This window comes from Melanotaenia boesemani, chromosome 19 (genome assembly GCF_017639745.1).
Source record: "Melanotaenia boesemani isolate fMelBoe1 chromosome 19, fMelBoe1.pri, whole genome shotgun sequence".
Taxonomy (NCBI): domain Eukaryota; kingdom Metazoa; phylum Chordata; class Actinopteri; order Atheriniformes; family Melanotaeniidae; genus Melanotaenia; species Melanotaenia boesemani.
In genome coordinates this window covers 13,691,350-13,708,213 of record NC_055700.1, presented here as the reverse complement: position 1 = coordinate 13,708,213, position 16,864 = coordinate 13,691,350, and the positions used below count along the sequence as shown (strand labels likewise).

Here is a 16,864-nt window from a genome sequence, read left to right as displayed (position 1 = left end):
TGTATTCATCCACTGACTTCGCTGTAAAGTTATTACAGTTCATCCTTTAAGATGTAAATGATGCAAAGCAGATGTATTCACTGACATACATCTGCATCCAGCTGGTTTTATGCACAGTCACTCTGACATCATTCTTTCTGAACTAAGTTTAGATAAATATTACATACAGATATAAGATACAGAGAAATTGTCTAATTCAATATGCAGGGCAGAATTTGAATCTGATCTGTGGTGTCTTAGAGATGACAGAAGGAAGAAAATGTTTGACCCTTGGTTTGAGACAGTTAAGTGTAGTTACTGTGAAAAAGAAGGTCAAGATTTATTTAAGCTCATTGTCCCCCTGATTTTGCCATTATTTATCAGTCACACTAATGATCTGGGAAGCTCATTTGGCCTCAGCTTGCAGCATCAGATGGCACAAGAGGAAGACAAATATCCAACCTGGATTTTAGGAATCTTTCACAAAGACGATTAGTTCTATTTGTTAACCAGCTGTGGTCAATATGCTGACACTTCACAACTCTAACCGGATGGATACGGCATTAAATAAGTTTTGATTATGGGAAAAGTATACTAAACTTTAGCATGTTTTACAAATCATTCTACATGCAGTTTTCTTTCAATCCCGTTCTGTAATTCCTGTCTCATGTCTGTTCAGTCTTCAACTTCTCAATCAGTTCACCTTCTGCTGCACCTTTCAAACTTCCCTGCAAATGAGTTCTTGCACACGGTCTCTAGGGTTGTGTTGACAGCTCACTAAGCTAAAACATGTACCATGCACTGTTACAACATAGTCCATTTAAATCAAGTTCATGAACTCACCTTCCATTTCCTCTCAAACCGTTTTAGCAGATTGCCCTGTAATGTGTCTAATTATCCCCCATCGATGCAAAATGCTTTAAAAGTCCTGCTATATTTCCAAAGGAATATCTTAGGCTGCAGTTCTAGATATTGTATTGAAAATCATTCAAATTTAGGTTTATTACTACACATCATGGCTATCTTTTAAGGATACTGCCTTTCATTTTAAAGAAAATAAATAAATAAAAATCACCCCACAGTAGCCTGGTACAATCCACCCCTCACACTTGGCTCTAAGCCAGCTAATGTCGTGCAAAGTGTTGCTTTGGAGCAGAGGTAAAGAAAGCACATTTTTAATGATTTAGTATTGAGTGCCTCTCTCTTCTATATTCCGTCATCTCATTTCCATGATTTGTAACTACTTGGTCGCTGGAATTATTCCTTGGGGAGAATAATTCCTTGGCAAAATATACACCAGGCAATTTTAATTTGCAAGGATACTGAAAAATGAGCCATTTATTAAGCCTGTTTGATGATTAAGGCTAATGGTTCATCTGAATTTTCTTAACTCTGCCAATGCTAAAGGCTGCTTGTGTCTTGTACTTTGGAAATGTGAACTGAGGTGATTTATAACTAAATGGAAGTATGCTTTTACAACTGTGTGGCTTAATTGTTTGGGAAATTTTTATTTGAAAAGAAAATCAGTTTTTCCACTATAAAGATTTTACATGGAATTGTATCTCTATAAATACCAGCCTTTTTAAAAACATGGCTCCTTTCATGGAAGCATGAGCATTATTACCGAAGGGCACAGGCCTGTATGCAGCCAGAGATCCAAATCTCCCCCAAAGTGTCTGAAATCTGGAGCAAACACAGAAGGACCCAAGGGCATTACAGGTGCATCATGATGACGCACGCCACTCATCAATGTCCTCGACAATGTCATGCTAAAGTGAGGGGAAAAAAGAGGCTTCTGGAATCTGTTCAGCGAGGCAGGCTTATTTACATTCTCCCTATCCTAATTCTTTCTGACGTTCTTTTTCCTCATGCTCCTTTGTTTTGATGCAAGCTGGTATCCCATTGGTTGAAATGGAACGACAAGTTGATTGATCAGGCCAGGGGGTATTGATCAATCTGATCCTCTGCTGTGACCCTTGACCCTCCGATTGATGGCAGCCTCTATAATGAGGCCTCAGAAAGGAGACCAGTGAACTGGGGGGTTTTGGGAAGGGCATTTGTGGAGGGGGAAAAAAAAAAGAAACCCAAGGGGATGGGTTGTGTATACTCACACACACACACACACACACAGCCCAATCAACTTGCCGCCATTGTTACATTGCAGTGCCCTCAATAACCCCAATTTGCATAATCGGCTTTTGCATTGTTTGGCCCAGACACATTAAGGTGCGGTGTTGTGCGTTGTTGACTCCAAATCAGCACGTGCCTATTGTTTGCTCATCTCCATGTACTATTATGCATTGTTGACTTATGCTGCAGCATGTGTTTTTCTGCTTACTGACTGTAGCATTATACCAAACACATTGCACTGAGTGCATTGTTTCCTTTCTCAGCAGTGCAGTGTTTGCAGTACTACTGTGTTTATGTACTCCACAAAGCTTGTTGAGTACTTGCAAAGAGCATACGGTATGTTCTTCTCAAAGTCTACAGCATTTTGTAAAATGTTGTTTACTGCATTTTAGACATTCTTGCCATTTTTCTCTTGGATATAGTCATCTAAAGGCTGTAGCTGTACTTTGGTTTTAACACGCCGTATCTACCCACAAACTGTCGATACAAGACAAGCATGCACACTCATACACACACAACAATGTCATGATGCTGGTGATTTAAATGTTTCATGAGCATTTGGCACGTAGTTTTTCTTTTCATGTTCACTTAAGTGTAAATAGTGACCTGCCAATGAAACACACAATCTCAAAGATTTTGTGCAATCAGGCTTGGTTGTAACAATGAAGTGAAAACTTTAAAGTGTGTGAAGCTTTTAGAGGTGCACAAAGGTTGATTATAAGAATATTGACTTTGTTGACAAGTCTTACGTAGGGCTCATCCATCTTTTTGACTGCTTTTAATTGATTCTAAGCCGTTGTGGCATCTACAGCTTTATGGCATATTCATAATTCCAATTTTGATGTTTGCATTTAAAATAGCAGATTACAGGACTATAGATAAAAGTAATTACTCTATAAAAGCTCAAACTAGATAAAATGATGAACTTCTTGGGTAAACAATTTTTGAGATAAAAGTATTACCTAAATTCTGAAGCAGTGAGTTACAAAAAGTAAAGATCAGAAAGAATTTTGTGTCATAACATCATGGATATATTTGATAAGAGATTACCACATAATTAAGAATATCTTCAAAAATCTTTGGTCAAACAAAGATTTGTTTCTATTAAATAAAGTGAAAGAACAGCAAACAGCTAAACTCAAGCATATTTATAGATTTTATCAAGGTGATATAACTATAACTAAGTGTGATATTAGAGGTTCGAGTTTTTAGAGTTTGATGTGGCGACACTTTGAAATCAATTAAACAGATTCATGTAGGACAATCTTTCATTCAGGCTGCAAACTTTTCTTTTTTTTATATTTTAGAGTAATAAACTTGATAAGGCAGAAAAATGTTATATAAAATAAAAGATTTTCGTAAGAATCCCTGTAAATTGCAGCATTATATGAATACTTTTTATGCATAATTTTCTTAGGCTGAATGACTCTATTTAACGTTAAACAGTCACAAAAAGACATTTGCATTCATCTGGTCAGTCTTCCTTTGCCTCTCTGCTGTTTTTGCTAGATGTCCCCCGGGAAAAATATTCATCTCAAACTGCTAAAATGCTCCATTAATTTCACAAGCTGGTCTCTAACTTTGCCTTTCTGACAACTGGTGGATGACAGGTAGTGTGGGCTTGTTTGTGCTTATTTATGTATGTTTTTTTTCCTCAAATATTTATGCACTGCTTGTTGAAAGTGGGGTAAAATAAAGACTTGATGATAACAATAGAAATAGCTGATAAAAACTATTTTAAATGGATCAAGTATTCAACATTGATAAAAAAAAAAGTTTAATGAAGTGTAGGACAAGATAATGGTGGTTCCTTCCATTTAAAGGTAAAAAATATACATTTTGTAAATTGCTTTCATTTACACGTTGTGAAAAAAAACAAAAACAACAACAACAAAAAAATTCTTTTCATTTATAGGCACCTACAACATTCTGTTAGTATCAGATTTTCCAATTAGGCTAAATCAGGTTTGTTTTAACTGCTACTCCACTGCACAATAAGTGTTGAAAGGGTTTCCTTTAATCTTAAACTATCCAATGTGTGCTTACACAATCTACACTCTTTTTCTTAAAAAGAAGGGTGGGTGCACTGGCACGTGCAAATATGTGCAAATTCACTAGTGAGAATCAGGGAATTGCACTGCCTAAATTTGGTCTTTGCACTCTGTTGGTCACCCTAAATGCTTTTAATAAGTCCAAGCTCTTTTTCATCCAATGGGCCATATCCTATTCACCTTACCAGACATTTTTCTGACCGTCCTCACCCCACCGGATCAGACTAGCTCAGGCAAATAGTTCCTGAAAGCTTCCAAGAAATAATTTCAGACCTTGTTCATTTCTTGGAGAGTGTAAGCCATCAGTTGGTGCTCCAAATCGTTGTCAGTCCTGGGGGTTTGATGGTTCAACCTGGTTAATACCATGGCAGAAACCAGTCTACTTTGTGTTTTTATGGACAAGCGTCACTGCAACTGTATTTCAAATAGGCAGCCTAATGAGCTTTTTAACCATCTCCATATGGACGTGCTCTAAAGTCTAGACGGAGGGGCAGTAGTGGTGGTAAGCGATGGTGTGCTGACTGTGCCGTACTCTGCAACCCTGCACATATAACTCTTCCCCACAAACAGTAGACTTAAACCAAGGGAAAGCCTCAGTTGCCATTGGGGACCCATAATGGGTTATTGTTTACCGCACAGCTCACAACAGCAGCTAAAATCCAGGATGTGAGGATGATGGGGAACATGCTGCCCATACACGTTTACATATGTAGGCAATAATGTCATGTTCACCATCATTCTGTATTTCCTTAAGCACCAAGCTAAAAAGGGTTTTACATTTAGACGCCTGTTAAATGATTCCCTCTAGTATAGGACTAGTTTTGAAAAGTAATTTCCTATCCTACTGAGTGCTGGAAGTTTGGCCTGAAAAGACAATTTAGGCTATAAACTTGTACATCTTACTCAATAAATTCCATTAGACTGTCTCATTATTTGAGTGGAAGCCATGTATCAAGGCTGAGATGGAGAATTTCTTACAAGCCTCTACAAACATGGGCTTTGCTCTTCCATTTATCAACATGAGACCAGTTTCTCCAAATCTTATGCGTATATTGGCCTTGTTCTAATCCAGTCTGGTGATGCAACAACTTTCAAATGAAGCTTCGGCAACAATGGATCAAGTTCAGGTTGCTGTCCTGTTCAGATGTCCAACATATTCACTTTAAAAGTTCTTCCTTGATATACATTAGCATTTTACTGTGAAATGCCTGAAGCTTCTGAATTTACCATGCTTTAGATATGGTAACTGCCTCCAACAGGCCTACATCATGATAGAAGCTCCATCAGATTTTATTGTAGGAAGGATATTGTTTTCCCTTCTAGGCTTCATGCCTGGTTTAGAACGCTGTGCTGCATCAGTCCAGGTCCGCCTGAAGCTCTTTACATTTTTTACGTAATTTTTTTCCCACCATGCATTCCAACTTTCACAAGCTTCTTAAAACTCTCCTGTCTTTGTGATTTCGACATAACTAACTACTTTTGCTACCAACGGAGTAGCCAGCTGCCAATTCAGATGTTCCAAAAATTTTTATTAAGACCACAATTAGCTGAATGTGGTTCTTATGTCACTTTCTGTCCCACAAGTAGTCAAATAGCTCAGTTGGCAGAGCAACCACCTTCCATACGGAAGACCAAAGTTTGATTCCCCCAGGGGATGAATATTGACACCTTCCAGTTGGTTCTTTAGACAAGACCCCTAATGCTGCTGCCTGACCACTGTAAGCGTCTGCTAAGTAACTGTAATGTAACAAAGGATAGAAAAGACCTGTAGAGGAAGAAAAAAAAGGCCACATAGTTAACCTTTCCCCTTAAGCTTTGACTAATAAAGAGACCAAAGGCTTTAAACTTGTGGTGATGAATTGCTCAAACTATAAACTTAATATTGAACTCAATATTTTACACTTAGATTTTTATTAAAGTATCCTAATACTCTGATCTCATGTAGCATATCACAACAAGCCAGTATTCTACTTTGGGGGACCATTCAGCCAATTCTCTGGTTATGTTTTCAGTATCAAACCATTATAAAAGAGCATTTTTTTTTCTTCCTTTTCTGTATTCATATATACCATGCCACTGTTCTTCTGAACTAGCTGCCCTTCCTCTCAAAGCACATATAAATGACAGCTGTCATAAGCATTAGGAGCTTAAGCCTGACTCATGTGAGTATATACATTTTCTGTAATCTTTGAAATATTCTCCTCTGAAGCAGGAAACAACGCCTCCATCTCAGCACATCTCTTAGTGGGAGGTCATTTCTTTTTACTGGAAAGTACATGCGTGCCAGTTTTCATGGAATCCCAGAAAACTCACATTCTTTGTTGGTCAGATGGGATTATACTCTTAAGTACTTTAATGGATATTTTGTAATGGCATTGTGTTTGGAAATAGTCCCTACCTTAAAGACTTATTGGCACTTGTATGGAATTCTGTTGCCGCTTCTCACGTCTCTCAGTGATCAATCTCCCCCCGATATTTCTAATTCTCATTATTCTTTTGGGAGTGACCATTGTTGACACCGAAATCTGTATTGTTTTACTCTACATATCATTCATGAAATAAAAAAAATGAGGCAAAGCATTTAGGTTGTGCTCTCTAGAACAGCCACAGTCAGATTAAGCTGGATGCATTAATGGATTATAGAACAATGTTTTTTTTCCCCTATTTGACTGGCACTTCTCCTCAGTCACTCATGTGATGTAGAGGGCTTATCATAGTATTCTGAAACTCCTTTTCTTCAAATACAAGTTATCAGAAGACAGCGGTGGTTGCATCACCATAGGAAGACTGAGGTGCTGAAATTTGACAATACCACTACAAGTCTTAAAATAATTTAAAAAGCCTTTAAATATGCAGATTTTACATTTGGAATCTAACATTTCTGAGCTGTACGCTGACATTTTCACCCAACTCTCCAAGCTGTTGCTTTTAGATCGCATAGATGTAATCTCCTAGGGTCAAAAGCGAGCGGCAGGAGGGGTGGGGGCAGCCAGAAGTGTTGGCACGAATTCAGATTTTGAATGCAGATAATCCTAACAGTGTCACTTACAGATACAGCTTTTTATGTCACTCTAAACATGCAGTTTATCATTAATATGGTAAACATAGATTATCTCCATTCCATATAGATTTTGTTTTGCGTTTTAATATTTAGATGTACAAATTAGAGAATGTGGGAAAACAGGAACTGCGGTTCAAGTACCTGAAAGTCTTTTGCACTTCCAGCTTGGTAAAAAGCTGAAATTTGCTGAGTTTATATGAGTTCCTCTGTAATCTTTGCAATGCTACGTTATCTTATAATGGTCAGTTTCAGCCAGTGTTTCACATATATGCACAATCCAGGACTCCCTCATTTAAAAGGACAGTATCAGAGGTTTATGTTTAACCAGCTGTTTCATTCACTGTTGACTTGAAACGATCTTAACATGATGCCTCCACAATGGTGGTTTCTACTTGGTGGAGTAACTCAGATCTGCAGTGGGATTTGTAGAATTGCACAGGGCCTTAGTGGACATGAACCATCGCAGGTCATTGGGTTAAGATGAGATGTTGGCTGCCTGGATCATCAAATCCATTACTATGGGAATCAGCCTGTTTTGAAATGAAGAGATATTGTGATGCTCTGCTACTGGCAAATAGTAGAGCCAGGCGACGAACAGTTTGAACTTTAAGCAAAACGATTGGTCCTTTCCCTGAGGGATTGGACGGTGGGTGAGAGAATATACTAAAACAATTCAACTCAATCTCTTTGCATAACAGAGAATGACCTTGATGTGAACATGTTTCACACATGAAGGTCATTCAATCCCACACCCTTCTATCCCCACCTTTTCAAATTCTTACAGCCTGTACATCATGTACCGACCACAGAGATGCTAACTGTATGACATCAGGTCATCTCCTCTGTCTTCATCACTCTTCAAGTGAACAAACAAAGACTGTGATTGCAGGACTGAACATGTTTTTTTTTAACCTTATGACAGCTTAAATAAATAGATTTGCATTGCAAACATTAAAATAGGTCACAAATAAATATATACTTTATAACCTACATGAAAGAGAATAGGTCAAACGTGTGACTCAGATGAAAGCAATCAGGTGGGAATAAGGAGTGTTTGAAACAAACAAATACTCAACATGAAGGAAGAGTTACCACAAAACCAAATCTGACAGGAGGATGTGTGTTAACAATCTGCTGCCAGATAGTTTGGGCACAAAGTTATCTTCTGTGTGAAAGGATTTGAACATGAGGTCAGTGTGAATGTGTGCTTGAAGCAACTTTCAAACACCTTTCACTGTGTCACTTCCCCCACCTATTAAGGACACAAAAGGAAATATGTGGCCCAAAAGTCGCAACACCGCATGAAGAAGAAAGTAAATATTTAATGTTTGTTTCCTCTTCTCTTTATGGTAGGTGGCAAGTTTTTGTCTGTCTGAACACACATTTACAACAAACAACATGAGGGTATAAGAGAGGAAACACTAACATTCCAGCTCACGGAACGCTGCTGCAGGTATAGTGTTCCTGTTTTGTGATATAGAAAATATATCTTTTATGTGATATATTCATTGAGCAGGCAAATGAAGGTTTTTGGCTCAATGGCTAACAAATCTTCCTCCTGATTTACTTTTGTCTTTGTGGTTTTGAAGTTCACATCCATCAAAAGTGACGGTCAGTAAACACTGTGAGTCAACCCGAAACTTACAAGCAGTAATTTTCGTTTTCATTTAACTTTTGACAAAAAATTAAATACATAAAAATTAAATTTATAAAAAAATAATCGAAATAAGACAAAAACATTAATTGAAATTAAAAGATCTCTTCATTTTAATTCTGTGCACAGGCAGACATCAATGTGCTTTTTTAAAAAAATATGAAACTGGCTTTAAAATCTGATTAAATTTATGGAGTGTTATTATTCTTCTGTCCTAAATGTCATTTTTACATGACAGTTTATGGAAATCATAATTTATTGCCAACCTAAAAGCTGCTCAAACTTTCAGTTTTGTTCCTAAACACATAAATCGATCCAGTAAATCACTTTAGGTAGACAGTGGAGTTTTTTTTCTGACAATGCTAAAATAAATTGTTTGAAATCATACTTGCAACTATCAGTAAATGGTGAGCAAGCTTTGGTGAATAGTGTGAGGAGTTATTTTCTCAGTTCCAGAAAGTATAAAGGCTATTTGCAAACTTAATCAACTTTCAGAGAGGATTTTTCTGTAGAAGAATGGCCTAAATTGGAGTCATTCTGTTATGCCTTCGCACAGTTCGGTAATGATCCTGTACTGTGGGACTGTTTACGCTGTAACCGCTAGAGGGATACATATACGCTTTCCAAACTCCGTAAACACCATCCTATCACTGTGCCACAGAGAGAATTACCGTCAGTGAGAGTTGCCTACCTGTGCGACTTCCCACAATGAAAAAAAAGAAAGAAAGAAAGAAAGAAAGCAAGAAAGAAAGAAAGAAAGAAAGAAAGAAAGAAAGAAACACACACGCGCGCGCAAACACACGCACCACACACACAGCCTCGAAACATATGAAACATGACTTGTTCTTTAAAAGAGTTTTGCTGCCTCTAAAGCGGACGCGGAGCTCCGACTCCTCCAAGTGTAGGCTATCTGCTCCAGGCAATCAATGAGGACCGCGATGGTTACTTCTGCAGCTCTCTGTCCCTCACTGCCTTACCAGATATTATAGTGCATTTCAACTTTCGTACAGGCACACAGGCTGTGGAAGTTTTGGATTTTTTTTTTTTTTTTTTTTTTTTTTTATTATCCCAACTGACCTCTTTTACTCTAATAAATATGAGAGGTCGCTTTGCTGTCACTTTTCTTTGGAATTTAATAGGCTGTGTGCCATTTCTTATGCTGTTTTACGGGTAGGATAAGGAAACAAAAAGGTGTGACAAGAGCTTGGCGGACAACTGTGGATTTCTGTGAGTAACTCCTACCGTCCAAAAGGGGATGAGGGGGGCATCGTCCGGACCCCCCTCTTGATTGATTACTTATTAGTCATCCCTTTGGCTAAATGGGACCCATTGAAAAGGCACCGTGGAACACATACATGAATGAAATATTCCTGTGTCCCCTGAATGTCTCCAGAGTAGTTTTGCTTAAGAGAGGGGGTCGTGGCTTAGCATTATAAAGAGAGAAAAACAGCATAGCTTTATGGGTTTATTTAGACAGTTTATACGGTTTGACATTCTACGGCTGTAAAAAGAAAGGGAAAAACTCGAGAGGATCCCAAAGAGAAGAACACTGTGGACATTTTTTATATAGTTATTCAGTTGTTTCTTTTATTATTATTATTATTTTTTCATTCCATTCTAAATATTTTTTGGCATTTACTCTCCCGAAAAATGAAACTTTGGACATCACCCTGGGTGTCTTTCCTGGTGATTCTCATCTTGTGTTTTGGATCAGAGTGCGGGACAGTCCGGAGAAAGGGGAGATCCAAGAGGGAGTTGGTGCGCATTAGGGAGGCGAAAGCCACCATCCCAGGGGCTTGTGCCACACGTCTGCCCCGGGGCAAACGCTCTTTGCCCGGCTTGGAGCGACGGGTGCTCCGCCAGCGCCGGCGCTCCTCTCAGACGGAGGAAAACTCTCCAGACCGGGGGAAAGCTGTTTATTTCACCGGCATGGGAGATCAGCTGCGGCTAAAGCCTGGCGTGGAGATTCCCAGAGGCAATTTCACTCTGGAGATGTGGATCAAACCGGAGGGAGGTCAGCGATCGCCTACAGTGATTGCAGGTAGGATAGTCTTTACATCCTCCATCCTATCACCCACAAACTCATTTTTTTAAATGATTAGTTTTACTTCAAATTGGCGAGATTATATTAAGTATTTTTCCCGCTGTCATGCCGCGTATCAAACAAAGCAACATGCAGTTTCAATGAGTTGAAAATGAGTTCATCTATCAGACTAGACAATGATGTAATGCACTGAAAAGTACAGCGGGTATTTTAGGTAGTGCAAGAAACAAATAAAGATTTTGACCACATTTAAGTTCGTCACCGTACAAAAAGGTAGTCGCTGCAATATGATTTTTATCCAAACAAATGCTTTTTAAAATCTATTTACCTACTTTCAAATAATGATCTATCTGAATCAGGATAATAAAATCCATGCAAAGAATGAGGGCAGCAGGTATAGGCTACCGCATCTTTTGACCGGCAGCTGATGTCACTGTGCGTAAAAATGTAATTTCTCTGGGCCGACTTGGCTATTTTAAATGTATGATGTAATGGTCAAAACTTTGTGAGCGAGCACGTCACGTCAAGCACAAAGCGGGAGAGGTTGGTTTGTATGTGGAGGCGCTCAAAGCTCGCTGCTCAAGCCGCAAGCTCGAGTGTCCTCCCCACCCCAAACCCACTCTACCACCACCACTAAATCGACACTTCTGGATTGGCTACCGGAGTTACGAGACGGGACCGAGAGATCCAGGGTTTCCCCTTATGCGCGAAAGTGTATACTGCTTGTGTTTGCGCGCCGGTGGTGCGCTTTCACGTCGGTGTTTACAACCTCTCGGAAGCGCAAACAACTGCGCGAAACCACCGTCGCCGAGTTTCTGATTTAAGACTCAATCAGATAGGATGATGCATCTCTGTTCAGCGACTGAGCAGAGCTGGATACAGTCGCTTCAGTAGGTTCCTGCCATCAGAGGAAAGCTGCGCGCACTGCTGTTTGTCCCACCGCGTCTGCAGCCTTGTGTTGAAGACGCAGCAGAAAGGTGGTGAAACTACATCATTTGTTTTGACCAAGGACGCTTTTGTGCATTACAGTATATGATATATATTATATATATTTCTTTCCCTTACCGATAGGGAGCGTTGCAGACACAACTGATAGCGTGCTACAGTGCTCGTGCAGATAGCTCTCTTTGAACTGAAGTGAACTGAATTGAACCCAGCCCTCAGCCTCCTGTATGCCACTCTTCATAGACACACTGAACAATACAAGAAAATTTACTTGCACCGTTATTTTCTATCTGTCAGACTCTCTCAAAACACCACCCCACCCCCCTTCACCTCACTAAAATAATCTCTGTTGTGTGTGTGTATATATATATATATATATATATATATATATATATATATATATATATATATATATATATACTGAGATACAGCACACTTTTAGGTAGTGTTAGCCAGCTGGCAGGAGCCTATTCGGCAAAACCAATCCCTGTAAGAGTTTCAAACTGAAGGAGGGCGTTGAGTCTGCTGTGACCCAAGTGACTCCTTATTTTTTATTTTTATTTTTTCCCCACAGGATGGACACATAACAGGGAGATCTGCCTACTGTGTAATGCAATCCACTTCAGTAATAATACAAATGACAACACTGATTTTTTTTGCCACAATTTGAATTAAAAATATTCTGTGATGCAGTCCTAACACAAGATGACCATCTTTACAGATGTGATATGGGATCACATTATTTTCTACAGGTGTTGTTGTTGTGGCTGTTGTGCCCTGCCCCCACTTTGCATTGGCTCCTCCCGGCAAGAGATTAATATTCATGTAATCTTATGTGTTCAGTTTTAAGATCTAGTCCCATTAGTGTACCAGAGAGGGAACCTAAAGACAACAAATATGATGATCAGACAAATTCAATAGAGCCTAATCTTTTAAATCTTGTTCAGACCACAAAAATCCCAGTGCCTCAAAAAATGCTCCATCGCCTTGTTTTGATCCAAGCATGGTGTTATTTGCAGCAGCTGTTTAGCTTTTTTTTCTCTCTCTTTTATACTATGTTGTTTTTGACCACAACCAATCTCTGTTTATCACTTTCTTTCTTTATTTTTATCCTTTCCAGCTGTCTCTCCTTCACAATTCAATTTCCCTTTTTGTCACAGGTTGCCTTACGGTGCCACTTGTAACTTTAACTTTGCTGTACGCATAAGCAATTTCAGTAACTTCTGTAATTTTAAATGAGTCCTTTAACATAAAAATCATAACAAAATTAATATTGGGAAGGTTTTTGATTGCTGGCCATTTATGTTATATTCACACAAACTCTTGTTTGGTAATTTAATAGACTTTATGTGTTCAGTGAAGCTAAACTACAAAAAATTCCAAGTTGGAAAATGTGGGAAAAGTTTGTGTCCCCATGTCAGAAATGAGGTAACAGAGGTGCAGAAGTATTAACATTCTTCTTAGTTCATTGTTTTCTATAGCAGCAATAATACACTGAGATGCAAACATATAACCATGTAGCATTTTATTATTCTACTCTAACCATCGATTTACTAATATCAAACCCAACATAGTTATTATGTTTAACTTAAAGCAACATTTACAAACAACATTGAAAAAAAGGAAAAGTTCATGGAGAATAATGTGTTGTATTGGATCCCCCCCCCCCTCCCCACACACACACACACACACACTCTCACAAACCCTCCTACACATTTTTTAAACATGGTAGTTGTGCAATATAAACTGTGTAACAGCCTTGTATGGTGTAAAACATAGTTGTGTTACAGATTGCAAAGGAAAATGTAGATATGCTATATTTTTGGAATCTTGAAAATGTAGTACATTTATCATTTATGACTCTTCATTGTGAAAATACTTTTAGTGAGGACAAACAAAACTATTATAGGTTTTGAGACTGGGTTGGACAGTAGATCTGTGCTTGTCTTTTTACGGTGATTTCAGATGATAAAAGTAACTTCAAGACTCACAAAAGTGGGGCTGCTGCATTTATGAATTTTACATACATACGTAACCTCAAATATTATGAAAACTTTCACAGATTTTCCAAAAGAAATCAATTTAATTTCAAACAAAGAATACAAAATATTTCACTTGGTCGTTTATTTATGTATTTTCATCAGTGTCTGCTATAACTTATTCCTGCAGCACAAAAGTTAAGCCTGTTAATCAGCCCTGCACATCAGATATAAAGAATTTTACCTAAATTCTACATATAAAATAAGTATATTGTTTATGGGTTATAGTACGTGAACTGCTCACTTTAAGTCCTACAGCATTTCTATTGGATTAGGGTCCAGACTTTGATTTGCCATTCAACAAGCATCAGTGTGATTCTTCTTTAACCATCCTTTTATAGAATAACTTGTGAGCTTAGCGTTGTTGTTTTTCTGTATGACCCACTTTTCCTTCAGATTTAGTTCACAGAAAGATGTTTTGACATTTTCCTTTAGAATCTGCTGGGATTCAAAGTTCATTGTTTTGTCAACTATTAAAAGATGTCAGATTCCGCAAACCAGTCCCAAACTATGATACTAATACCACCGTGTTTAACAGATGGGAAAGGATTCCTTCACTGAAATGCAATGCTTTTCTTTCTCCAGACAAAACCTATTTATATAAAAATTTCCACACTGGTCTTTGCAAAACATTTTCTTTTACTGGGAGATTCCATGTTTGTGCTTCAGTTACTATTTGTCAGAAATACTGTCAGAGAATCTGGATGTTGGATAGGATAGACCCAAGTGCAACCTTTCACTAAAGCCAAAGACCATGGTTGTACATTGAAGCATTCAAGAATAGCAACCTTTTTTTTTTCTCTTTTTACCAATATGTGGGACCATAGCCACCAAAGATCTCCAACTTCTTCCTCATCTGGTCCTATCATTATTTAAACCTGTGTAAAATACTAATTTTCTGTTAATTTATGAGAAAAGTTCAGGTTGAACTTCATGCTGCAGTCCCAATGTATATTCCAGTGTGCAATTTAAAGCTACGGTCATTTTGAAGGTAAATGCTTCAAACAAGTTGCACATAAAAATCCTTCTTTTTCAGTGTATTCAAACTGCTATAAGTTAGTGCAAGTAGCGCTTAGATTCTGTTGTAGGAACAATTCAGTGTTATCTTTCAAAACAGACAACAGCTTTACTCGAAATTGTTCAAGAACGGTTTTAAATTTGCCTATTCAGGCATTTTAGGCAAAACTTACAGACATTTTAAGGGGCTAAAGGATACTCTGGATTCCTTTATTACCCATTTTCTCAGAAGTAATCATTGTTAAAAAGTTCCTTTATTTATGCATATTTTGTCAGATTGGTAGAGCTCAAACTCTTCTGAAATTGTTGTGTAATCTTTTCCAGCCTGATGCACATCAATAACTCATTCTTTGAGGTTTTGGAAATTCCTGTCCATGCAATGATATTTTGAGAATGTCAGATTTAAATAATTTTATTAGTTTAAAATAAGCTTTTTTCATTAACTTGTAGGACTTGTGAGAACATGTGGCAATGTTTTAGATTACATTTATTCAGTTTCAAGAATCTTCACAAACTTTAAAGCACCACTTGACCACAGTCAGCCGCTGCTTTACTGTTGACAATCGAACTCCGAAATTTAAAATGGCCTGAACAAAAAGACTACTGGAGAAAAGTAGTATTGTGCTCTATGAACTCACTTCAGGGTGAGACATGTGGTCAGAATTGATCCCCTTGTTTAAAAGGATGTGAGCATACACACAAACACATTTGCCACATATCATCTACAATCACACCATCAGTACATCAAGTTCTATGTCCGAATGTTGTGCAAACTCTGTTGTGCCCTATTAGCCGTTGTATCCGGGTCATGCTGGGTTCAAAGGAAAAGGAAAATAAATCACAAAAGAAATGGAGGCACTCTTCCATGACCTGCTGGAGACAATTATATGCAGACGTTGGCAGATAATTGCTGTGATAACAGATATATCTGGGTCCTTTTGCCCAGTGTGATGTTACACAAAAAAACATTGGAATCCAGCTTCAGCTTGTTTTTCATTGGTTCTCAAAAACAGTATCGGGTTCTTGTTTTATAAATGTAACCATGATACCAAGAGGAAGATGAATGATCTTGAGATCATAACTAATAACCTGTGGCCTGAGTTTAAGGAGGGGCTGGGGACAGACTCTTAACCTAGTTTGAAGCACTCTTACAGTCATGTACAGAGTGCTTTCCTGTGCCTTAATGAGTGTTTAGAGGAGGGTTGTTGAGTACTTCAAATATTCATGGATCACTTTAGAATTAATGGTTAGGTTTTCAGTGATGACAGTGTCACAGAATAAGTAACACTGGGGGGAAAAGTGGTTTTACTCTGTAATGTCTAACACTCAAAAACATGTTAAAGTGCAGCTATTAGGAGCTAATTACTTATTTCAACCAGTATTTTGTCAGATCAGTTCAGGGTGAAACTTGACAGATAAGTCCAATGCTCAGCGTGCTGTGATGGCATTTTTCTAACTAATATCTTTGTTATTTTCATATTTAAAAAAATAATAATTATAATTCTTCCAGCCTGCTCACAGAAATTGTTTTTGATCACTCCAGTATGACCATGAAAAGTGCTTGTCTTGATCTCTCAGAGCCAGAACAGTCCAAATGTAAACGAAGTCTTCATTGTTCCCTTCCTCCCTGCTTTTTATCAAGTCCATGTGACATTTTTCTTTGTATGTGTGTGTGTGTTTTTTTAACTCTGTCTTTTTTTCCTGAGTGTGTTTTCATGGAAGGAGACAAATGGCAAATGCAAGAAAGGTTGCTTTTGAACCTGACAAGAACAGTGCTCGTAGTCCTCTTTGTGTGTTTGTGCACGAACACTAATGTGTGCTTCAATTTATCCGAGCCCATGGGCGTGTATATTTGTTCATGAGAGTGTATATATATGCTTGTCTTTATAAGTATGTGCATATGTGTGTGTAGATGTGTTTGTGTGAGCCCGTGCAGTCACAGTG

General features: G+C 38.1%; 1 protein-coding gene across 1 annotated transcript in view; it reads left to right on the top strand.

Moving 5' to 3' along the window:
• Positions 1–10,525: 10,525 nt before the first annotated feature.
• Positions 10,526–16,864, top strand: part of pappaa (pregnancy-associated plasma protein A, pappalysin 1a) — a 106,375-nt gene continuing 100,036 nt past the window's right edge. Inside the window, exon 1 of the mRNA XM_041970559.1 lies at positions 10,526–10,916. Within this exon, the coding sequence (XP_041826493.1) occupies positions 10,526–10,916 (391 nt within the window). The remainder of the gene's footprint in view (positions 10,917–16,864) is intronic.